General features: G+C 39.0%; 1 protein-coding gene across 1 annotated transcript in view; it reads left to right on the forward strand.

Moving 5' to 3' along the window:
- Positions 1–3,117: 3,117 nt before the first annotated feature.
- The window catches only part of SYCP2L (synaptonemal complex protein 2 like), a 33,908-nt gene continuing 11,509 nt past the window's right edge, over positions 3,118–25,516 (forward strand). Inside the window, exons 1-20 of the mRNA XM_088130907.1 lie at positions 3,118–3,222; positions 4,759–4,783; positions 5,394–5,479; positions 5,657–5,745; positions 6,188–6,222; positions 7,766–7,908; positions 8,343–8,395; positions 9,778–9,823; positions 10,674–10,766; positions 10,857–10,917; positions 12,308–12,453; positions 13,774–13,825; positions 15,875–15,984; positions 16,731–16,812; positions 16,998–17,112; positions 17,765–17,822; positions 18,981–19,042; positions 19,751–19,802; positions 21,384–21,433; positions 23,843–23,891. Coding sequence (XP_087987033.1) covers positions 3,118–3,222; positions 4,759–4,783; positions 5,394–5,479; positions 5,657–5,745; positions 6,188–6,222; positions 7,766–7,908; positions 8,343–8,395; positions 9,778–9,823; positions 10,674–10,766; positions 10,857–10,917; positions 12,308–12,453; positions 13,774–13,825; positions 15,875–15,984; positions 16,731–16,812; positions 16,998–17,112; positions 17,765–17,822; positions 18,981–19,042; positions 19,751–19,802; positions 21,384–21,433; positions 23,843–23,891 — 1,512 coding nt within the window. The remainder of the gene's footprint in view (positions 3,223–4,758; positions 4,784–5,393; positions 5,480–5,656; positions 5,746–6,187; positions 6,223–7,765; positions 7,909–8,342; positions 8,396–9,777; positions 9,824–10,673; positions 10,767–10,856; positions 10,918–12,307; positions 12,454–13,773; positions 13,826–15,874; positions 15,985–16,730; positions 16,813–16,997; positions 17,113–17,764; positions 17,823–18,980; positions 19,043–19,750; positions 19,803–21,383; positions 21,434–23,842; positions 23,892–25,516) is intronic.

Consider the following 25,516-nt stretch of genomic DNA (forward strand, 5'->3'; position numbering starts at 1 on the left):
GTATTTTTGTATATCATCAGGATCGTCCATACACATTTTTATCTTGGCTTTCTTGTTTTGACTGCAGAATCCTATACTTGAAAGAGACCTCCAAAGTAATCTAATCCTACCTCTTGTTACTTTATCCCAGGAATGTGGCCACCCAGTCTGGTTTGATAAACCTCTAATGAAAGTGAGGCAACTCTTCTCTCATTAAGCCATGCGACACTCTGTGTTCTTCTGCCATGGCAGCATGAAATGAGGCTGTGGGATTCCCACCTCTGCTTTTAAATGTTGGCTGTCTTGCAACTTTGCATTAAGATACCTTATGCATGGGTCTCTCCTATCTATCTATCTATCTATCTAATGCCAGTGTTATGATTTAAGATGGTGGGCCAAGGCTGGGGAGACCCCAGTTCTAGTCCACCATCAGCCAGGGAAAGTCACTGGGTGACTTGGAGAAATCACTCTCTTTCAGCCCAGCCTACTATACAGGGTTGCTGTAGTGATACAATGTACGGCATCTCCAAAGTTGCTGCTTTGAAGGCCTGAAAAAAGATATAGTTTAAAATATAATAGTAATAAAGTGTAAAATCTTACTTTGATTATAGCACATCATGAGTGTTGCAGTGAAACAGATGTTGTATGTATTTGTCACATATTTTTCGTACGTTTTCTAAATAGAAATTATATTGGTGTGGTACCGTGCATGTGTACAGCAGAAACTGTTTATACGAAAAACTATAGAAACTTTTTAGAGCTTAAACAGAAATACACTCATGAAATTTTTGGTTTTATCATTAGATAAATGAGATTTAATTCCAAGGGGATATTGAAGTAGATTAGATACATGCAAATTAGATAAGTGAAACTGATTTCTGTGGGCCTTGTCTAAACGCTTTTCCAGATGTGTGAAACAAATATTCTAATTAGTCTCAGAATTACCAGACTTATAGTCCAACCCATTTGGAAGGCATTAGTTTGGAGAAGCTTGACACAGTGAATTGGTAAGAGACATTTAAACATATATTTTGGAATAAAAGTCAATATAATTTAAAAGTTAGAGGTTTTGATCCAGGCAGGTTCAAAGCCTAGATGCTATGGGTACCCTCATTCTTCACATTATATAACATGGTTTTTTCAGGTGTAGTAGGAAGATTAAAACTAAGTTTGATTATGATAGATACATGTACTATCATAAAGATTACTTGTCAGTAATTAAAGGCTCATATTGAAGTTTTGCTTTTGCATGTTTTATTGTAGCTAGAATCATTGTTAAGTGATGCCTTCAAAGGGAAGGGATTTCAGAAAATAAATGAAATGGTACAAGAAAAGGACAATTATCTCCCTCAGAAGTATAACAAGCAATTATTAAATCAACTTGACAAAGTTCTAAAAAAGGTATGTAGGAAATCTTCTGTCCTTAATTGTCAGACATTAAATCTGTTCAACCATTTAGGCAGTAACACTTGTGAAATTCTCTGCTTTAGGAATTAGACAAAAATGAATTTTCAAATGTTTCCCTGCTGTTGAAATGCATTCAGCTATACTGTAGAAGTGATCCGCAAGAAGGTATAAATCTGCTTCTTCAGCAAGGATTGATATCAAAGATAAGTAACCCAATACATTAATATCTTTGTTACTGATCAGCAATATTAATCATATTCTAAAACATACTTGACTGGCTGCCAGAGTCTATGAAGTTATCTGAAAGATAAACATATTCTGTTTTTTCAGCATTCTTGTATCAGCTAAAATTTGATTCTCACTTTTTTTATTGTTGAAATTTAACTTTACCTTGCTTTGCCTATTGTGAGCAAGAATCGCAAGCTTCCTATTTACTGTATATGTTATAGGCTGAGTCCAGCTGCTGTTTCATACAATAATCTAATTTAAGTACATCCCACAAATCCAATTTGTCCTTGAAGGCATCTAGCAAAGGGGACTTTCTTAGGTAATTGATTTCCATCTTCTAGTAGGCAGTTTTTCCTAACATTTAACCAAAATCTGCTGTCCTATAACTTAAGATCATTATTCCAGGACCTGAAATCTGAAAGAATAAAAGACAGGCTCATCTTCTATATGATATTTCTTCATGCACTTGAGAAAAATATTACCAAACTCCCCTCCCTCCCAGTTCTCTCATTCTCTATAGGACTTAGAAGAAACTAAATCCTTGTCCTTCTTTGTACTTGTTTCAGTTTGTCTGAATCCTTTTAAAGTGTGGTGTCTGGAACTGAACACAGTTCTCAGTGTTGAGCCTGACTAGTGCAGAATACAGTGAATCTATTAATTCACATGAGCTGGAAATGGAACTTCTCTTGATGCAGCCCAAATGCAACACATTGATTCATATATAGCCTATGAGCAACTTCCCAGCTCAATTGGAGGGACTTCTGTGATGTGGTCCACAGAATCTCCATGGAACTAGAAAATATAATTGGGGCTGTCTCAGGACAGTTTGTAGCTTGAGAAGCATCAGATGGCAATCTCCCTCCAACAGGTCAAGATGCAGACTACCCAGCCAAGTTATTTTGCCATTGGAGGCAGAAGATCTCAAGTAACTCCTGCCACTTCTAGTGATAAAAGTACAGCAGCAATAAACTAAATAACTTGCTGTCCTTTCAGGGTACCCAACTCTCACATTACCCAGTAGTAGAGTAGGCCTTGAAAGTGGTGGTGTTGAAATGTACAGTATGTCTGCTTTCCTGCTCAACTTCCAGCAAGTAGTAGTACTGAGTCATAGGTTTTTGTCATGGTTTGTTGACTGAGCCATAATGGCCAGAAGATTTATAACACTAAGCCATGATAGTAAGGCATACACTGAGTGAAGGCAAGGCATACAAATCATGGTATGGCTTGGTGTGCTGAGTGAACCTAGCAAATGAGAGCGATCTGGATGAGTGTATTTGCAATAAATCTATCTCCCCATGAACTTCCACAGAAAACACTAACGGTAAAAATTAATGTATGTTCTTCTAGAGAATTTCATCATTGTACTTATTGTTCAGCAACCAAACAATAACATTCACTGGTCCAAATAAATATAACTCCTTTTCATACTTTTGTATTGCAATTTGGTGTGAAATTAGCTTTAGCTGCTCATTTGATTTTGCTTGCATGTGTCTTCCTTTTTACATGGTTACTTGGTTTGAGAGGACAAGAGAATTTCTGAGCCTGATAGAACCCAAAGAAAGCAAATACTTGGTAAATCTTGTTGAGGACTTCTTTGACACAGCCTTGGTAAGTGCATAGAAAGAACAAAAAGTGGATTGTGTAGTGGTCTTTCCCTATTAATACTTGTGCATTATGAAACTACTGACTTTACAGATCTCTTCTTTCTGATAGCCTTGCCAATGTATGATCTGTTTGGACTCAGTCCTTCCCCTTCATGGAACCCTATGGAAGGATTCCATGAAGCTGGACAACAAACTGTGACATTGGTTTTCTTGTAGCAAGGACAGGTCATTCCTTTAAAACAGGAAATATGCCAAGAACCTGTGGAAAATGGGAAATGCTCAGTCACAGCACTGACTTTTAGGAAAACTTGTACATTCTTAATATTTCACATTTTCTTCATAGAATGTCAGTATAATCAAAGAAGTGTAATATACTTCAAATATGTAATTATGGGTGCATAAAATGTTTCAAGCTCAAAAAAGGTTGTTCTAATCTATTCCAGTAGTATTTTGTCCTCAAAACATCTGAGCTTGCAACTCTGTTTTTCAAGCTTGGAAAACCTTCAGAATTTTCAGATCAGCTGATTACGTTTGAAACAACATTTCAAAGTCAGTGTTTTGTGCACCACTAGATGCAACCCAGCAGTGCTCTTTACATGAGCATTCCTGTATTGCAATGCTCGTAAAGCATTGTCGTAATGGATTGTCTAGAAGCACCTTTGCAAATTACTTGGAAGAGCTGGAAAAGGAACTGTGTTTCGTTTCACTTTTGGCCCATTATAATGTAGCAAAGACAAATGTTGAAGATTAGTGAGGATGCAATTATACATATTTCATTGGTGAATTACATAAGAACAAATATAGTTGTGTTCATCCATAGGGTAAGAAGAATCTAAATTCCACATTGAGGCAGTATTTTTTTTATTGTCAATGAAATGCCAGAAATGGATTCACAGGTTTTTGAGTTTTTTGGATCCTCTGAAGGATTGAAAAGGCTTTTTTGGTCCGTTAATTTTTTATGTGGTTCACTTAGGGAGCATGGCACAAATTCATGTGCCAGTATCATCAGTCCTAGCATGTTCAGTGTCCGTTACCTGTGATCAGCTGATATAGAAAATGGACTTAAATGTTCCTCATTTGTTGTCATAATCATGATGGAACTGACTCTTAAGTTATCATGCTGTGAAATCTGATTTTCACAGACTAATAGGGGAAAGGAGTATCAATTGTTGCCCCAAACTAGTGAAGTGAAGAGTACATCATTGTAGCAACACAAATAAATAAAACAAATAACAATAAATAATTTTGGTACACAGATTACATAAAGTGATGCAAATACCATAATCTGGTCTGTTGCATGTAAAGTTCAGAAAATCAAGCTTTCATTGTAGTACTGAATCTGCCTAGAACATTAGTCTGTAGATAATATTTGTGCAAATCTATGAGCACTATAGATGTGTTGCATACAGGCTTAAGAGTACTAAATTTAGGATAATTGGGCAGAATTTGAAACTTCTGCATTCTTGCTACATATCATATATTGACTTTGATTATCTCCATTCTATTTCCTGTTCCTTCCCTTCTCCCCAACATCTTGCAGATTATTGGCAAAAGCAGCACTGAAGGTCAGTTACTAAATATTATTATAATTACTGGATAATTTTAGGCAAAGTGACTTCCAGGTTTTTGTGACTGTAATCTATGCATATTGAATTAAGTGGGATCTACATTTGAGTAAACATAGGATGGGTCTTTTTGTATCTTATTGTTAGGTCTATGTTAAAAGGTAATTTGAGACATTTTGAGGGGGGAAAAATGAGGCTGCAAACTTAATATAAAAATGTTGAAGTAGTTGGTTCCAGTGGCCCCACTCCAGCTAATCAGTTAGATTATGAGGAGTCATTGGGGGCAGGTTGCTGTCCCATATTATAATGTTACATTAGACAGAAAGTAACTTCAAAAATTGAACCATGGATTTTCCTTCTTTTGTCTTGACTTGTTTCAGTATCTCAAAAGCTGCACACATTGTGGCAATATGCGGTTATTAGTTAAAAGGAGATGATTGGCTAAAATTAATTTGACATTTCATCATAGCTTTAGATGGAAATACTGTTTAAAATGAAGGACTGAAAAGCAAATCTCATATTTAAAAACTCTTAGGAATATTGCAAATCAATAAGAAAGATAATGTGTGATTGTTAATCCTGTCACCTTTTCATCTTGCAACCCTTATAGGAAGAAAGCAGTTGCTTGACTCCTTCATACCATACCTGGGACATTTAGCAACAGAATCTAATGTGAACTGTGCCCTTCGACAGGAGGTTAGTTTAAAAACCATGTAGCAAGTTTTAAGACATGAAATCATGCTATATCAACTCTTATCAACTTGTAAACTTCTATTACCTACAAGAGAGCATCTTTGATCAGGTTGGGGAAGCTGAGTCTTTTGTAGTACCTTATTTCCTGTCTCTTTATTTCTTCTAATCACTGAAACCAAGGCTCTGAGAACGTTAAATACACTGTTGGCTAATGTCACCCGTGAGGAGAAAAAGGCATTTGCTGTTTCTGAAGAGATGTGCTTGCTTACGTAAGTCACCTTTTCATGTCAGGGCTAGATCCCTTTTGTGTTTGACTTCATTCTCTGCAGCATCTTATTTTCTGTTCAAATCCAGCATTTTTTAATTGGTTGTACTTAGCAGTCACTCAGGGTTGTTGTTGTTTTTTTGAACTGCTAAAGAAGGCTGCAAACAAAATTAGGGTCCTTAACTATGATTAAGTCTGGAACTGACTCATTTTTATGGCTCCTCTGCTTATACTATTGGATGAGCAGTTGAATAGTTAATATGGCCTCAGTCTGTCCTATTTCTCTCAAAAGAATATGAGCAATTTGGCAAAAGATCCTTTGCAGTCCATTATACATTGTTTGTTTTTAATTTTGACGTGTTTGGATTTTACTTTTTAAAATTTTAGTCTCAAATTACTGCTTTTCTCTTCCAAGTAAATATTATTCATGGATTATGTTGTTTCAGGAAGGAACTTGCAAAAATTATTCAGGATGTTGGTGGTAAGAAATGCTTGATATTTTGGCCAGAGCTGGGGAAATTCTAAACTGGAAAGAAGCTAAAATTTAAGATTATGCACAGAGAGAGAGAGAGAGAATTGTGTGAGAGCCAGGATCTTACCTGTCCCTCACTGTGCTATGCCTTAGAACTGGAAATACGGTTTTTAGCCTTAATTTTAATTTTATTCTGAGATGCTTTTGGTGCACTGCCTTAGAGCACTTAGTACACTGACCTTTTACAATGGGAGCTTGTATCCACCTCTTCAAACCCCTGTCAACATTGAGCCTAGAGGCTGATTGCTCAGAGAGGTCTCTTAATTTTTAAAGATTTTCTACTTGTTTACAGCAGCCCCTCACATTTCTTTAAAAGCTTTTTGTGAGGCTGGAAAGCTCTCTAGAACAGTGTTGGATATGGCTAAGTCAGCTAGCTCACCACCAGTCATAATTAGGTACTGAGAGAAAACACTTTCTATTAACAACAAAAAACCTGAACTGGCTACAGCCAATGTTCCTTCTAAATGGTCAATGTACTTTGGACGCATTACTTCACTAATCCTTTTACCCATCCTGCAAGAGGGGGTATTTTATTATTTATTGTTAAGATAAAATGTAGTGCTTCATAAGGGTCACATTATAAAATGAGACCGCTGTTTTTAACCACACAGTAATATAGTTGGGGCTCCATTTTTCCAATTGATCCATTGTGTGTACCCCTTTAGAAGGGGCCATCAATCATTGGTAGAGTAAAATGCCCAAAAGGTAATAAAGACAGCACTGGGAAACAGTTTGGTGTAGTGGTGAAGGTGCTGGCCTAGAAACCAGGAGATGAGTTCTAGGCCTACCATTGGCATGAAAGCTGGCTGGGTGATTTTGGGCCAGTCCCTCTCTCTTAGCCCAACCCATCCCACAGGGCTATTGTTGTGGGGAAATAGGCAGGATTATTAGATATGTTCGCTGCCTTGAGTTATATATAAAAAAGGCAGGATAGTAGTAGTAGAAGGGCACTTCAAAGCCAGGGAGGAACTACTGAAAACATATACAACCACTCTATATAAACAGAGAGCAAACCCCATTCCATTCTAGCACTGAAGATGTTACTTAGCCAAGTAATGAAACGTTTGCAAGAAAACAGCCAAGCTCAGAGAACCCCAAGGACCATACACCACTGAAAAGGCCCTATTCCTGGGTAGTCAACCATCACTCTTCATCATGGGAGACCTTCTGAAGATGATTTTAGGAACATGCAGGAAGAGGCTTTTTCTCTCTGCATTTGTTTCAAAATGTAGTATTATATTATTTGTGCTGTGTGCTTTTTCAGCAGGCATGGCAATATACTTTCCCCCCTTTCCCCCCTTTCCATTCCCCCCTTTTAAGCATAATCTAATAGTTTGGGCAAAGGTTAAATAATGCAGAAAAGTTTTTGACCTAAACTTGTGATGCTGTGATAGAAATACATTTCTTGTTGCTTTGGAAAGATGATTTGCAGGGTGGGGTGGGGGTAGTAAGCCTGTTATTTTGAAAAAAAATCTGTCTTTCTTTCCTGCAGACTATGATACTCAGATTGCTGTTGTTGAAGCCCTGTTTAGGCTGATGTTGAAAAAGTGGCGAGATGATCTGGTTCACAGTTGGTTTGAAGATCAATATCTTGCTAAGGCTTTTAGAGAAATCAAGGATAGAGACTTTGAGACAGTAAGGGGTTTTGTGAATCGTATCAGAAATAAATTCATTGTCTTCTTGGTTGGGGAAGGGGAGAAGGGAATCAAACAGCAGCAGTTGCTCTTAAATCTGTAGGTCAGTGGTGCAGAACATACGACAATCCAGATTTGAATTTCAGCTCTGGGCGCTCCTCACCTTTAAGCTGTGGGGATTAGTGGTTCAGCAGATAATCCACAAATTATTCATCCTTGCAGTAGGCAACTCATAATTCTATTTTTGGGTGATTTGTGCTAGTGAGCCTAGGCTGACTGAAGTCCATTATAATTATGAAATGAATGCTTGTATGTTGTCTCGAGAACCACTAGAGAGAAGGTGTAGTTTCTGTAGTATTCCCCCCTCCTCAAATTAGCATAAGAGGTTTTTTGTTTTTTTTTATGTAACAGTCTGTTTTCCTTCTTTACTTCAAGGATAGCAGGAAGTTTCTTAATGAACTAAATGAAAGACTTGGTGATAAAAGAAGGTAAGAGCTTGTTGTGAACCTTCTCCAGATAGGCACAATGGCACACAGCTTAGTTTACCAATAAGAATTTATTAAAGAGAGAGGTGTGATAGCTAACAATTGGGTGTTAACTATAATTGCATAATAGTGGAAAGATTTTTTTTTTAATTTCAGTATTGGCCATTTGAAGGTAGTAAGGCTAAGTAATGCAAGATATTCAACATCAGCTGCCTTTTCATACAGAATAGTGCCACTGATGTTTTTGAAAGAAATGGTTCCTGTAGTTCTATAATATTGAAGGCCACAGATACAAAATAAATTATTCTTTAATGCCATTAATACCTTCTTGTACTTTTAAAAATCTTGAAAGCACAAACTTTTGAAAAGGTGGGGACTGGCTTATTCATGCACAATCAGGAAACACTTTATTTTAAAAATATCTGTGTGGATATCAAATTCTGAATGACATATCTATGCTGATGTTATCAGCAGGATGGTATGAGATGCAGTAATGTCAGAAGCTGACAGTCAGGTGGATGTGTCCATTTTCCATGGCAGTGTCATCGCCCACTGCCACACCAATGCAGAAAACAACCACATTGGCAAGTTTTCTTACTTGATGTGGAGCTTCTGATATTACCTTAAGCAGTGCGGAAAAGGGAAGTACCTCTCTTAATGAAGTGTGAATTGTTGATGAAGCATGGAATCAGATGTGGGTTTGCTTTATTTTCCATGACATGTTGACATAAGTTAGTGCTGACCTACCCTAAAATTCTCCAAACAGGTTTGCTAGCTTAGGATAAATCACTCTTTCTCATGTTGAGTCTTGCTAAGTTAGATATCTTGCTAAGCAACACTTCATGTAGATTTGCCTCTTAAGTCATGACAGAACTACACAGTTAACAAGGTGTTATGTTTGTTAGTAATCCCTTTTGTTTAGGAAATTTTTATCTCTTTGGGCCATATTCAGTGCAACAGGGCAAAAGATAAATGTTCTAAAGTTCACTTCTAAAACCACCTAGATGAAGGTTGCTTGAAGCACCATATGTGTCATTCTTATCTCCTTAGTAAACACTGTGATTAATACAATTAAAAAACCTCTAGATCCAATGTCACCTTGGTGATAAGTACAGATTTTGTTATATTTTTGAAGGCTCAAGATGAAGCATGTCTTAACTGGGGGACAGCACATTGCTGTACAGATTCAGATTCATTTCAACTGATAGTTTAGATCAGCTCAACCTTCTCCAGTCTAATTTTTGCTTATCCAGCCTTTTACAACCTGAAAACCTCTAGATGAATTAGGACTGCAAGTTCCAAGCCACACCCACTATGTCTATTCTAAAAACAGATCGGAATAGAGGTGGTGTTTCTGGGTCGATGTCAGTGTTCTTATTTTTCAGGGTGTATTCAATTCCATGCAAAGCTGCTCATGCTGACCTGATCGAGGTAATTAAACCAACAACAACATTGTGATGTTGTGAAGTATAGAGATTTTAATAGGGTTATAGTGTTTTCTATTATCTATTCTTTCTAGTTTAGTAATGAGACAGCAAAAATGCTATTTTGGGGAGTTATTATTTTTTGCTACCTTTGGGTAGTAAATGATGAAGGTCTTTTGAAATGATCTTTTCAGCTGTACAATAAAAGTGTTGCAAATTCTTCTCAGGAAGAATTGATGCATATAATTCCACCCATTCTTGTATAGTAGCAAAATAAAAATAAGAGATGGAAAGGAACTTGATATTGGGCACTTTGCAGTTGCTCATTTTATAGGCACTGAAGGATAAAGTATATGGGACTTTGTAGGACGTGTTACTCTTTCTGACAGACATGGCTTATAACAACCTTTTAGAATTATGTTTTATTTAGGTCTGAAGCGTCTCTTCCATCCACAACTTCAAAAATAGCTTCCAAAAATTGCATAGATTCTGCTACAGTAGATTGGTAATACTGGATATTGGAGCTAATTACTTATAATTTGTTGTGCAACAAAGGGCCAGGTAACTTATATTTTGCCGAACAACCACTTCATTGGGATTGATTTGTTCTGAAGAAGGGAAATTTTCAGAAGCTTTACCATCCCTTCCACTTATGCCTAAAACCCCATGAAGTTCAAGCAGCAGAGTTTCTCTTGAGGCCTCTGTGCAAGAGACAGGGAGCAATTGGGGCTCTCTAACATGCAGTAGCAATGTAATGTATAGCTTGTTTCTTGGGTTTCCAAAATGCAAATGTATATTGTACTGGATTTCTTTGCAGGGTAGAAATCAAATTGATACTGTTTCCTTTTATATCCAAGTTAAAGAAACCTGCTGATGACAAGCTAGAAGAGTTTTGGATTGACTTCAATTATGGAAGTGAGAGCATTACATTCTATTTAGAGAGCCCAGAGGTAAAACGATAATATTCTGTTAAACAGCCCTTCATTTTTTTGTACTTAGCTGCCTTTAACATGACTATTACCCCAAATATTGTTTTCCAGGGCACACTTTGGGAGTCAGTAAGATTGCTAAAGGAAGACATCAGCAGTTATTACCTACAAGGTAAGTGCATGGGAGATTACTCTCAATAGAAATATCTATACTTAAGTTGAATTTTTGAAAATGTGTTACATACTTGGTTGCAGATATTAATCATCATCAGGAAAACCCCATGGCATAGCTACACACCTCTACCGCTTAGCATTGCAGAGCCTAAGACTTGAGGGTGAGGTGATTTCCACGCTTCTCCAGGGTCATCTGCTGAATGTGTCTATAACTCCCCCCACCCCTAAGTTTAAGACCTGTGAAGGTGCCATATGCAGAGCTGCCTGGGGGTAAAATTGCACATTGCTGAAAAGCCAGGTCCCAGCTTCCCTTCCCATGGGATCAAGGAACTTAGTTCCTCTCACAGTTGCAGTAGAAATGGCCATGGAGCTGCAGAGCACTGTGATTGGAGAGGCAGTCCCACACGAAACCTGCCAGACCTATTGTAATCCAGCAGATTGTTGACCTCTGAAGATTCCTCCTCAATGTGCCCTGGAAGATCTGTATTGCGGTAAGAAGAAACACACTACTTGCATGCCTAAAGTCAACCTTGGGTTCCTTAGAAGTGGCTCCATCATGGGGACATGTCCTCAACAAACAGCTAGCGGGGCATCTTCATGCTGTGGCACAGGTGCAGCTTAAGAAACTGTTCCATCTCAGTCCATCTTGAGCTAGGCTTGCATAGGTTAGAAACTAACAAAGACAAGTAGAGCCAGTGAAGTTCCCTCCACCTTTCGTCTTTTTCAATAAATCATGCAAGTTGATACAGCTTCTTTTGTGTATATACTGTATGAATTGGTTGTTTAGCTCTAAGGTGCCACAGAGCAATTTGAACTAATTGACAGAAGAATATTTGATCTCTGAGAGAAGATTCTTGATTTATGACATCTCATGGGATGTAAGATGAATTATATTTGATGCTGTAATGAACAGCGATGCATGGATAATGAACTTTCCATTATGTTCTGCATTATGCTTCGAGTTGCACCTATCCCCTGAGGGTCAATTATATACTGTACCTTCAATACCTTACCTTCAATACAATACCTTCAGTATTATACACTGAAAGAAAGATGATGCTTTATTGTTAGACAGTACTATGTCTGAAAGAGAGATTTTCTTCCTCTTCTTCCTTGTTATTGTTATTATTATTGGATGATGATTTTGATTTTATTTCAGAGGGTAGATGCTTGTGGATTTTCATGCCAGAATCACCTGAGCTGCTGCTTTGGGTGTTCCGAGGTGTGGACCGAGGAGATCACCATTTGGCGTTTTGTTTCAGACACCAGAACATGTCGGGCTGATGCCTAATGAGTATTATGGGTTGCTTCACTAAAACTATTCTAAGAAAGTTGCTGATTTTGGGAATGACTAGAAAATGTGTGTGTTCTTTTTCTTTTCCATAAAGAGGAAGAAGGAGAAAAGATTCTTAAAATGCTCGTGAGAAGCTCTACTGTGATCAACAAAACAGAAGTCACAAAGATCAGAATTCACTTTGATAGCCAGTTTGATATTTCAGCACCACTCTTTAAAGCTGTTGGAAAAGATAAAATGGTGAGGGGTTGGGGGGGGGGATTGGCTGTTAACTCTTGTCTAGTAAAAACTCTAAGTTTTTATATTTTTATATCATACTGAGCTGTTATCTTTGGTTCGAATTGTTAGAAATTTGTCTCAAAATATTCATGTGAATTTTCTTAACTGGCAGTTGATTGTAATATTAGAAATAATCTTCATAGGTATTTTAAAAAGTTATAGTCACAAGTCTTTGCATTCTTTTTTTTTTTTGTAGTTGTAAGCTTATATGATGCTAACTTTATCTAGAGAGCAAGAGAGATGCTGTCTGCACTTTGATCAGAAGGGACATCTTATTTCCATAAGTTTTAAGAGAATACATATACAGTAACATTTCTTTTTCAAAAAGTCTTAATCCAGCCAAAAAAATTAGTTCTACAAAAGTTTATTATAAAATAATACCCTGATTCTTTAGGCAACTCTTCTGAATAGAAGGGATAACAGAAGCCCTGCCTTCAGCTTAAAAGAAATTATTAGTCCATCTTCAGACTGTGTTCATAGGCAGCAGAAGAGTCTGTCTCTAAGAATGCTTCTGAAACTGACCCAAGCTGGGCAAAAAACTAGTTTTGATGCAGGATTTAGAAGCAATAAGTGGTGTAGAAAATATGCCTGCACTAGTCATACAACCTTAGTAGTACAAGGATGTTTTGCTTAGCTGAGAAGTGTCATAAAAATCCTTCAATGGATGACACCTCTGAAGGTGGAAGACAACAGGACCTCTGCAGTTGTTTGGGCACATATAAGGCAGACAAGATTTCTTGTGGAGATATTCTAGGCTGAAGTCTTCCCTTCCAGTGAAGTGTATGTGTAATGCACACGTCCGATTAAATAATGAAGCTTCTCTCCACTGGTGGCGTTGGCCAACCAAAGCCTCTGAGAAGGAACAGCCCCAAAGTTTTCCAAATCTTTGGTTGATTTCTTAAGTTCTTGTGAATCAACATTGTTGCACTCTAGTACAAGTCAGGTTGACTAGGAGGAAGTAGAAAATTCTATTGACTCTTCATCTAATGAAACAGCTGCCCTCTGAATTGAAGCAAGATAAATGGTGCCTATTAATGGAGAAAAATACTTTTGCTTCAGGGACAATAACATGGCAACCAAGTTAGGTAAAACTGTTTACTAAAAAAACAGCTAATGTACATCTCTGTCCTAGACTTAAAAAGCGTTCAGTTGGTTGTTCATTAATAAAGCTCAAGAATATGATTACTATAGAGTCTTCTAAGATTGGTTGAATCTATTTTTTGTGAAAGAGATTTCTTTCTCTGGATTAAACTCTGCTTTTCCAATAACTTAATTGGATAGGTAACATTGGATAAAGAAGAGAATGCCAACCTTGGGGAGGAAACTGCAACAGGTGAGTGACAATGCCAGTAAAATTTTCTTTTAGGTTGTCTTCTTGCCTGATCATGAGCAAAAAGGGACGAAGTGTGAACATTCTTGGCAGTGACACCCTGCAGGGTTTTCCTGGACAGAAACACCTGTTGTTAGTTTTGAATATTATGGTTCCAGGTGGAGACTTCTTCATTTGCGTGTATATTTTAGCATGTTATAACTAGCTGGTCACCTATGTGTTTTTCTAATTTTCTTGGTTCTTGGCTGCTTTGAGAGAGAGAGAGACTGCATTTCTCAAATTTTGGGTCTGAATCCACCACTGAGTCTCAACATTATGTTCTTCATTCCCCCTACTCACTTCCAGGTTGACCATGAGAGAGGAGTTTAAATAATGTAGTAGGGATCTGAAGGAGTGAAAAAGAGATTAAAAGATATCTTGTAGTAGTAGCAGCTGCAGCTGCAGCAGCAGCAGTCGTAATAATAGTAGCAGTGATAATGATGATATTGATGACGACGTACTTTGCTAAAATAAATGTGTCCCTCATACCATTGTTGGGTTTTTTTTAGTGATAATTCTTTTGTGCTCTGAGTGTTCCTTCACTCTTTTTATAAATAGCTGCTTCAGTGATATTCAGCCTTGTCAGATGGACCCTGGGTAGAAGGTAAAGTTAGTCTCAAATCAAGTAGTATTCTCATGATTATTATAGGGCACATCCATGCAGCTTTATTGACAACGCTATGGTTGTGATTTTCTGCTATCAAGTTGTGGGAATTTTTTCTGGCTTCTTTGTCTAGCCTATAGCCTTATTCCTTGTGGTTGCCCATCCAAGTACTAAAAAGGCCTGCCTTCCATGACCTCCAGGATCAGGTAGATGATCCTGCAGAAAATATAAATTAGCTAAACCTATTGAAAACCATAAATTGATTTCAGCAATTGCTGTTTTCATCCTTGGTCATATCCTTCTGACATTCCACATATGCGGATTCCCATCAGTCCCAGACAGGCAATATGGGCCTATTTCACTTTGTGGTCACTTCTCTCTTGTTCTTTTGGCTATGCATCAAGATTCTTGAAGGGTGGAGGCATCCACTTTTCAATCCTTGTTTTCATAACCAGTATTTACAGAGATCAAGAAGGGGACACAGGATTGTAGTCACTTCATGTTTCTGGTTAGAAATAGCTGGCATTCCAGAAGCATTCCCTTGTCCTGTTGCTCTATCTTCACAGAAGTAATTAAAAGATAAAATGAAATTTGGTTGATGTTTGTGGCCACGCTTCAATTCTCCCAAGAGCCATCTCTCTTTCGTATGTCTTGGGTCAGTAACCTGTTTAATGTGTTAGCTGTACTAATGTATTTGATGATAGAAATACCTTGTTTGTGCTTAGAATTGAGAATGTGAAACAGCTAACATTCCATGCCCCACTGAGTCAGTTTTCTCAGTAGAGATGCAACTAACAAATGAAGTTGAGTCATGGCAAAGAGGTATCAAAGGGGGTGAGAAGAAAAAATGAGGAAGTGTGGGAGATTTCAAATCACCAAGTTCCCTTGTTATAGGATGTGCTCCTGAACATAAGAAAAACACAGGAAAGCCTACCTTCTCCTGAGGCAATAATTCCCACTTTTGACAAACTCTTGCCTTTATAAACTTGCTTCCTCGTGATTTCTATCTGCTGGTTCTAGTCCTGGCCTCTGGGCAACAAAGAACAATTCTGCTTTGCCTCACACATGACAGATCTTTAGAGAATCTCCCATGAATAGAGGAGATACTTGTCTGTTGAGAAGGTCTTCTGGATGGCGATGAAAATGGTAAAATGTATATCACCCCTTTGTAGCTGCATCATTAGATATGATATTTTATTAGTGGTTGGGTCTTTCTTTTTGAAAAAATTAGGGAACCCCTGATAATGGGGTTGTGAAGTCTGAGTTGCAGTTTCAAAAATCTAAACAGCAGCAGATTGGAGAAGGCTGGTCTATAGTAGTTGATTTGGATAAGCTTTACTGTTGATTATTTTACACTGTTACTTGCCCTTTAATATTTTTATGATATGACAATAGTAAATAATATTGCTTTACCATAGTAAGCAGTCATTTGGAGAGGAAAGAAGATTTTGCAGGTACAGATTCCTTATCAGATATTCTGACATCACAGCAAAGCGATGAGTCTGTTACTCCTGCACCAGTAAGTATATTTGCAGCTCAGGAAAACTTGGGCCATTAGGAATTAAGATTGCCCAGCTCTGTCCTTTGATTTTTTGCAAGTTATGAATGAAAATAGAAAAGCAATTCTCCCAAATTCCACCAGCCTCCTTATAAGGTACCAAGGCTTATAAGCCTCCTTATCCTACTACCAAGAAAGTAACCACCATCTCCATAAGGCTGCCAGGTTGGCAGTCAAGTTTAGTGATAGGATGTAAGATAGGAACAGAATAAAATAAGAGGGAATGAGAATGAGAACTAGGAAAGAAGTACTGCATAGCAATAGCAGATGGACATAAATGGTGAGGCTCTCTGTGTGTGTCTAATGTTGGAAATGCATTCTAAAATTTCCCATCAAAGCATATGCCTATGGAGAGACTAACGAACATAAAATCTGTCCAATTTGTCCAAGAAATTCATAACAAGTAGTAGCCCACAATATGTTTACTAGCCAGCCAACTTACAAATACCTTTTGGGGCCATACTAGCCAGGAGAAAAAGGCCAGGTTAGGTAGCATTTGATTAGTTGCCTGAGGACAATTATTTATTGGCTACCCCTGTGAGCAGGAAAGCAATAGGTTGATAATTCTGTTATCTGCTGCAGAATTGGAAAAGAACATCTGTATTTTCTGGTATTTAAGAACTATTTCTCCCTAATTAAGGTTTATAAAAGCTGTGTGGGTTAATGGCATTAATGATATGAATGGTGTTGATTGTCCCCCTATCTAGAAGAAAATAATTATTCCTGCAGCAACTGTGGCAGATGGGGAGAAAGAGAGCCAACAGCTGGAAAACAAAGATGGCAGTCAAGGTCAGAGCAACTCTCCTGTTCTTTCCTGTGATTCTTAGATACATTGAAGTCAAAGGAGACTTGCTTTAAAGTAATGTGCCCAGGAAACCTGTTGAGTCTTATTTGACGTAAAAATAAATGCCTGTACAATCTCTGGTTATTTTTATCTGGAAAGATGCATCTGTGTCTTGTTTATTAATTAAAAGCTTCCAGCAATATGCCTTCAGTTTCTCCATCATGTTCAGCAAATACATTGGCTGCTCCTCCATCTGCACCAAATACGTTGAAAGCTTCCCGGCTGCAACCGAAGGATAAGGCTGAGTAAGTGTTCTAGATGCACAAACCTGTCTGAAAAGAAATTATGGAGAAATGTGCTGACTTTTGTAAATAACAATATGCTTTTCCCATAATACGTACCAACGGTCTATTTATTTGAGACCGCCTTTCCTTTTGGAAATTCTCCATGTAGTAGATGTAATAGCATCTTAAATTAAGGCTGGACAATCTGGGTTTATGGGACTCTATTTTCTACTAATTTCTACCAAGCATGACAGTAATCAGGAAAGTTGTACTCCAGCACAATTTGGAGGGCCACATATTTTTAAGTGCTCTACAGATTCTTAATTGATTTTTATACCTGAATGTATTTCTCAGTTACATAGAGGTTGTGGACACTGGAGGGTGTCCATGAAGCTCTTCACTGCCCATAACTGGAATGGTGCACTAGAAGAGAAATGCTTAAATATTTCCAGTGTATATTCCATGATACTCTAGAGTAGAGCTGTCCAGTGACACTTAAAGCACTCCAGAGGCCTTTAGGGCACGGAATAATGTTTGTTTCTTCTACAATTCTTCTCCCTACCTTTTAGGATCACCATTTATTTTACCACTTTAAAATTAAACTGATGCAGTTAGTTGTAGAGACTTGACACTGAAGAATGTCTTTTCTTCTGTTCCTTTCTATGACATGTAGTGAACCAGATGTGGAAGGAGAAGCTGATATCCACATTAAGGAACCCCACCCTTTAGAGGTATGTTTAACTTGTATCTAGCGACAATAGTCTTTCCATTCTGGTGCTTTCCCAATGTCTTGAAAGTCAGCTCCTGTAATTTTCAACTAACCATTATAGGAATTCATACCCAACACATCAGGAAGCCACAAAGTTGAGCAGGGTGATTTGGCAAAAATAATTTGCTTTCTTTGCTTTTTGCCTTTATTATTGATTTTAAATGGTAATTTCCTAATTGAAAAATAAGGTTGACCAAAACAGTGATGGCTTGGACTTTGCAGGTGGTTGGTTAACAATAATGCTTGTCTAGTAAGTCAAGCACTTTTAAAGGTATCTGATCCCCATCACTGCCAGGCTGAGGTGGCAAAGGGAGCAGCAAGGATGGAGGTGAAAATTTGCAACAAATGAGTGATCACTGGCAAACTGGATGATAGATTAGTTAATTCCAATGGAAGAGAATATATGTAGCTCAGGGCTGAACTGTGGAGTCCTTGGTGTTCTCTGAGCTTGGTTGTTTGCTTGCAGACGTTTCATTACCCAACTAGGTAACATTATCAGTGCAAGGGGGTGTGTGCAGCAGTGTGGGGTTTGCCATCAGTAGACACATAGAAATAAGCCATATTTACACACCATTCAAAAGAGAATAAAAAAGCTAAGAAGGAAGCAAAAAGACCAGAACACATCCTTCCCAGCAGCCAATACCCAGAGAAGCAGGGATTAACACCAGGCAAACAATCAAGCAGGAAACAATACTCTAATCAAGGGCTACCAAGGAGAAAACCACATTCCCCACCAAAACTGGCAGGGCAAGCTGTGGTATATGAACAGGGAGAAAACTCCACATTCACTCACACTGATGTTACCTAGTTGGATAATGAAATGTCTGCAAGCAAACAACCAAGCTCAGAGAACACCAGGAACTCCACAGATTAGGTAGTGAAATGAGGAGGAGGAGATACTGCCAATGGAGAGAGGCTACAGGGATAGATCCTGGCAATTTGTTTCTTTCCTCTTCATTCAGTTGAACTGATCCTGCAAAAAAGCTGTTTCTGCTACTGTGATACAGACTGGGACTAAACAGTATCTCCAAGGCTTGTTTATGGTGGTCCAAAACTTTTTGAAGCAAAATGGATTAAATGTTCTGGAAATTGTAAACGTGTGGCTCTGTTTCTCTTCCAGGATGATACCTTAGACAAGAAAAAACAAGTAAGAGGTTCAAGTAAGCAAATGGTGGAAGCAAAGTAAGGAACTGTTTTTAAAGTTCTTTTAAATGGATATATGAAAATATATAAAATCAAGGTGTGATGTTCTTAAGTCTGAGATTTTCAGCACAGTCTTAAGGGAATAAATGTATTGCAGTTTAGTGAGGGTGAACTTTCTTTCCTGTTAAAAATACACAGGACTAAGAAGCTTTTATTGTCATTAGTGTCACAAGGTCACTTTAGAGGAGCCAATGTATCATAATGCAGAGTTTGAATGATCAGATGGAAACATGTTGAGGTACAAGTCCTTTCTTAAAATGGGTGTACATTTTACAGTTCCCAAACCTCTTCAGAATGGCCACAGATGTCATCTTTATTCTGACAGAAGAGGGGAGGTATTAAATATATGGGGAGTAACTGTATCAAATCTAATTTAGCTAAAGTCACATTTTGTTTTTGTGCTAGTCCATTGACTTTGTTGTCCTGGCCCAGTCTACTCTTTAATAGCGTTCCCACCAAATCATTGAAATTAAGTCTGAAAAAGGTTGATGCACTCCTGTCATAGAGGCATAGTCGGTTTTTCTGCATGCCTCTTGGAGGGTTTTGTTCTGTTTTGTTTTGTTTTGTTTTTAGAAAGCCTATTCTATATATCCATAGTGTCCTTTATATGGCAAAAAATATAATCCAGTAACTTTAAAATTGCATTTGAGAATGATCAGTGACTTACACAAGACATTTGTTTTTCAGGATGGGTGAATATGAATTTGAGTTTTCATCTGATGCAAGCACACATGAGATGGTAAAACCATCATTAAACAATCATTTCAGTGGGGAATGTTTATAGGCAAATTGATTGATTGATTGATTGATTGATTACATGTTGCCAGGTTGGTGTGGACTCTTTTAATGATCCCATAGATAAATTTTCTCCAGAAGGATATATATTAACAATGGATAATATTAGTTGTATCCTTCATCTCCTCTGTCCCAATATTTCTAGTAATTATTAATGGTTTCAATCGTCTTAAATTCAGTTCTTTTTATTTATTTTCCCACTGTGGCATAAATATTACATGACCAGTAGTAAATTAGAAAAGAGTTCATAATCAAGTTCTTGTTGTTGTTGTTCAGTCGTTAAGTCGTGTCCGACTCTTCGTGACCCCATGAACCATATTGCACCAGGCCTTCCTGTCCTTCACTGCCTCCCTGAATTTGCTCAGATGCTCATTGCTTCAGTGATGCTATCTAACCATCTCATCCTCTGCCGTCCTCTTCTCCTTTTGCCTTCAATCTTTCCCAGCATCAGGGTCTTTTCCAAGGAGTCCTCTCTTCGCATTAGGCAACCAGAGTATCTGAGCTTGAGCTTCATTATCAATCCTTCCAATGAGCAACCAGGGTTGATTTCCTTTAAGATTGACTGGTTTGACCTCCTAGCAGTCCAGGGAACTCCTAAGAGTCTTCTCCAGCACCACAGTTCAAAGGCATCAATTCTTCAGCGCTCAGCTGAAGTTCTATCATAGCTTAATAGACATCTCATTCTCTGCAGGATCTAGGTTTACCTAAGACTGTTTCAAGAACATATAAGCATGCCTAGTTTTGTACCTAATTAACAGTATGTTTGCAGTCTTGCTCAGAATGATGTGATTCATCAGCATTATTCACATAGCTTTGGAGAATACAGTGGTACCTCGGGATACGAACACCTCTACTAATGAACTTTTTGGGTTACGACCAGCTCCGGCCGCAAAAATTTACCTCACCTCGGCGTACGGCCATTTTTCCGCCCTGACACGTGGTCCGCGGCCATTTTTCCGCCCCAGACACGTGGTCCGTGGCTATTTTCCTGCCGTGCGGCGCGGCGCCCAGCCGTTCTCTCGCCCCTGACGCATGGTCCGCGGACACCAGAACGGATTAACGGTAATTACATTGAACCTTATGGGAAAATTTGCTTCGGGGTGTGACCAAATTCGGAGGGCGGAACAGATTAACTGGATTTACATTGAACCCTATGGGGAAATTTGCGTCGGGTTACGACCAACTCGGGATACACCCAGAGTCACGGAACAGATTAAGTTCGTATCCCGAGGTATCACTGTATTAATTTATTTGGTGGCAAGACATGGGGTATATCTTGGTAAGAATGTACTTGGAATTGTTAAGCACAAATCCCACTGACATGAATATTTCAGAAACAAACATGATTTATTAGTTAATTTGACTGGATTGTAATCAGGTTTGGCTGACTTTGTAAAGATCAAAGCTTAATGTTTGAGGAACAATATCATTCCTACTTTGTCTTAGAAATTATTGTCCCATTCTTCTCTTTCTTCTTCTCTTCTCAACTCTTTTTGAAATAATTTTCATTTTTATTTGTTTTCAGGTCTCTGAAATGAAGCAAAAAATATTTGGCCAGAAGAAAACTTTGCACAAGTAGGGCAACCTTTCGGCGTGCTATTGGCATAGAATTATAATACACATTAGGTAGCCAATGTGTCGGAAATTCAAAGGGAAAGTGGTACAGGTAGTCCTTGTTTAGTGACCACAATTGGGACTGGCAACTCTGTTGTTAAGCAAAGTGGTCGCTAAGTGAAACAGCAACTATGCTTATGATCTTACTTCAGCTTTTCTTTGCTTTACAGACCTGCAAAAGTCATAAATGGAAGGATTGGTCATAAAATTACTTTTTCATCAGTGTCATAACTAAATGATCACTGTCTGAGGCAGTCACTAAATGAGGACTACCTGTATCCTAAAAAGGCAGAATGAATTCCCTCTCTTATATGCCTCCAAAGTTTTGTTTCAAAAACAGGTAATAAAGAACAGTTTACAAGGGACTTGAAAAAAGACGATAGACAGGGGAGTTTGTAGTGTGAGTTGGATGCCTATTATGAAAACATTAGCCATTATTAGTACAGTTTGATAATTCTCCCTCCTGGAGATACATACAGCTCCCACTCTGTTAGGATTTCGGAGGTCTCTTAAGACCTGACTCTGTTCCCAGGCCTGGGGTTAGGGTGTTTGTGGAGACCCTGTTGAGTCTTCCTTGCACATTGGAGAATGTTGGTATTGGCCTGTGAGGACCAATACATAACCTTGGGAGACAGAAGGAGGCGGAGCCACAGCCAATGCAACTAAGAGGTATCTCAGCCCACAGAAGGAATGAGAAATGTGGCAAGCATCTCAGGAGGGACCCCCCCCCCCAGTTCTCTGCAAAGTAAAGGCAAGGAAGGGAAGAAGTGCTTTCAGACTTGCAAGATTCTGTTATGGTAAACTTAGAATAAAGGTAGTGTTAGTACTTATGGTTTTGGTTTCTTGTCTGTACTACCTCGAAGGGCTAACAGTATTGTTTTAGTCCAAGCAGTTATATAGTTCTTAGTTGTGTTTTTAACTTACATATTGGATATACAGGTAGTCCTCAACCTACAACAATTCGTTCAGTGACTGTTTGAAATTACAAAGGTGCTGAACAAATGGTGGTTACGACCAGTCCTCAGAGTTCCAGCTGTCCCAGCACCCCCACGGTCACATGATTGCAATCTGGGCACTTGGCAACTGATTCGCACTTACAAGTAGTTGCAGTGGCCCATGATCTCGTGATCACCATTTACAGCCTTCCCTGCTGGCTTCCCCAGAAAGTCAGTGTGGAAGCCAGCATGGAAGGTCACAGGTCACTGGGGTAAGTCTCTGCCACCTGCACACTCTTCCTCAGATCCTCTGCATTCATGCTGTGCTGGCCAGTCGTGCATCCTCCCCAGTCCTAGCCATGCCTCCCTCACACATGCTCTCTGACCTTTACTGCACCCCCTTGCACACCCCCTCACCCCCCAACCTGTGCCACACCTCTTGCACACACCCTCGCATCCCCACGTATCCTCCCTGACCCTTAGTACGCCACCCTTGCTCACCCTACCCAACCTGCACTGTGCCTCTCGCACACCCTCCCTGAATCTCCCTTGCACACCCTCTCTGAATCTTTCCCATACCCCTGTGCACCTCCTTGCTCCCTCATCCACCCAGCAGCAGCCACTTACCTGCCTGCTGGTCTGGGACTTGTAACTTCCTTGTGATGGAATGGAATTATGAAGGCCAGGCTCAGGGAGATAAACATTTTCTTAGCTCGCTAGAACAGCGTGGGAAGAACAAGAGGATGAGACTGGCACCTCCCTGAGGAATTCACACTGTTGTGGCTGGCTGACTTGGGACCTGGGGTTTCAGTCTGGGAAGATTCTTGCTAGAGGTTGTAGCTAATAAACATAGCTGAAATTGATTTTGCATTGTCTCTTGGAGTTCCTTGGGCTAGGCCTGACATTCCTGCTGGCTTCCTCACTAACTTTGGTTGTGGGAAGCTGGCAGGAAGTTGCCTTGCCTAACAACTGTAGGATTTAGTTAACAACGGCAACCAGGACTGCAGGGATTGCTGTCACTAAGCAATGCATTCATGCTTTACAACCACGTAACTTAGCGATGGAAATTCTGATCCCAATTGCTGTTGTAAGTTGAGAACTACCTGTACTGTAAACCACCCAGAGTTATTTTGGAATTGGGTGACCTTAACAAATCCAGTAAAAAATTCACTTAACTCAAACATAAATACCTTCTTGTTTTTCTTCTGAAATTATTGGCCAGAATAATCTGGACTAGATTATGTTCCGGTAGGACATTTTAATCCCAGCATAAACCATATTTATGGTTTAAAAAGTGCAGGTGGAAAATACCCCAGAGGAGTTTAGGAAATTCAGCCTTTATTTACAGGAGGCACTGACCTACAGGACTTTGCAGAATAGTTCTAAATGTTTTTCTGTGGTCACTGTTTAATTCATAGTCTTATTTTGCGTGCAGGAGTCTTGAAAAGGGAAATGTGAAACTGAACAAGCTTGAGAGAAGTCTGGTAATGACCCAATTTTCATGTTTATTATAGCCTATATTATAGTTTATTATAGGCACTTCAGGCACCCAAATGTTTGTGATTTCAGGGGTATAACTGCTAAATGCATTCCTTCTCGATTTTTAAGACATTTGATCAGTTCTGCATAATATATTACCTGCTACTTGTGCAGTGCATGAAATGAGGACTTGATTTGTCTTCTCCCATCTCCTATGCACTTCTTCTGATACTGTTTCTTTAGTATGTCTGGGTCAGTTTAAGCGTTTTGTTTTGTTTTGTAAAAAAGAATGGCTACTACTTAACTGAAACTGGAGTGAAACTAATTCCTTTGGAGGAGAGGTGCCGGGGATGCATGTAGGAAGAGGTGTTCTAGTCTCCCCCAGTCTAGTCCTCCAGATGAATTGAAAGTACACCATCTCCTTGTTTAGTGACCACAATCCATTCCTTAAATTGGAAGCTAAATGTTGCTAAGCAAACCACATGACAGAGAGAGACACTGCAAAGATCACTGGTTACTGCCGACTCATTCAGATAAAGTTCTCTTGTGCAGCTACGCCAGTGTTACTCTCTCTCCAGAGTGCACTGTTGCCAGGCATGTGAAATTTGGTCATAAGTGTGTGCATTGGTTGGAAAATGATTTTTTTTTAAATATTGTCATTGAACGGTTGCTAAACAAGGTAGCTGCTAAATGAGGAATGGCTGTACAGCTTTCAGAATTCCGATATAGCAGCCACAGTTAACTAGTCCAAGCACATCTAGAGGATGCCAGAATGGGGAAGACTGTACTATTCCCTTCTTATTTCATATTACTTGCCACATCTGTGCTAGAATATAGAATTAGTCCAGGATAGATTTGGGAGTAGACTTCAAAATCTTTTTGTAATTCATGCTCTGTCTCCCTCCCTTCCCTGAAATGACACTCAAGTCTCAAGATTTCTGAAATCTCAAGGGAGCTTCCAGACCTGTTCTCTGATCAAATTAAAGATTGTGGACATTAAATTGTGGACATTAAATTCTGCCATAAAGAACCTGACAACATCTCACCAGCAATCAGTCACCAGCGATCATCACCAGCAGTCATCACCCAGATAAGCAAAGGTTACCACCAGGCACACAGTCAAGCAGCAAACATATGCCAATCAAAGAACTACCAGAGGAGCAAAACAAAACTCCCCACCCCTACCAGCACTGGCAAGGCAGGCCACAGCGCATAAATAGAGAGCAAACCCCATCCCATTTTAGCACTGAAGATGTTACCTAGCCGGGTAATGAAACGTTTGCAAGAAAAGAACCAAGTTCAGAGAACCCCAAGGACTCCACAGGCTGCCATAAGCCTAATGTAAGGAATTCAAGGAATGAAACAAGAAATGCAAAGACCGCCCTCAGTTCATTAAAGCCTTGCCTCCTTTCAGTGTTGTTTGAAATTCAAGCAGGAGCTTTTCATTTGAAGCTGTGGTATGATTGAAGATCCTGTTTTGAGGACTTCATTGATATCCTTGCTTTGCCTGTGATATTTGCTGATTGTACCTGTTTGAAACATCAGGCCAGAGTGCCTTGGGAGCGCTGCATGTTCTGTTTGTTTTGATGATAAGCTGCCTTGAAATTCAGCTTCTGGGTTGAAAAAGGAT

The sequence above is a fragment of the Python bivittatus genome, unplaced genomic scaffold, assembly GCF_059951505.1.
Source record: "Python bivittatus isolate LINGU-HERP-01145 unplaced genomic scaffold, Pbiv_v1 ctg000840_np1212, whole genome shotgun sequence".
NCBI lineage: Eukaryota > Metazoa > Chordata > Lepidosauria > Squamata > Pythonidae > Python > Python bivittatus.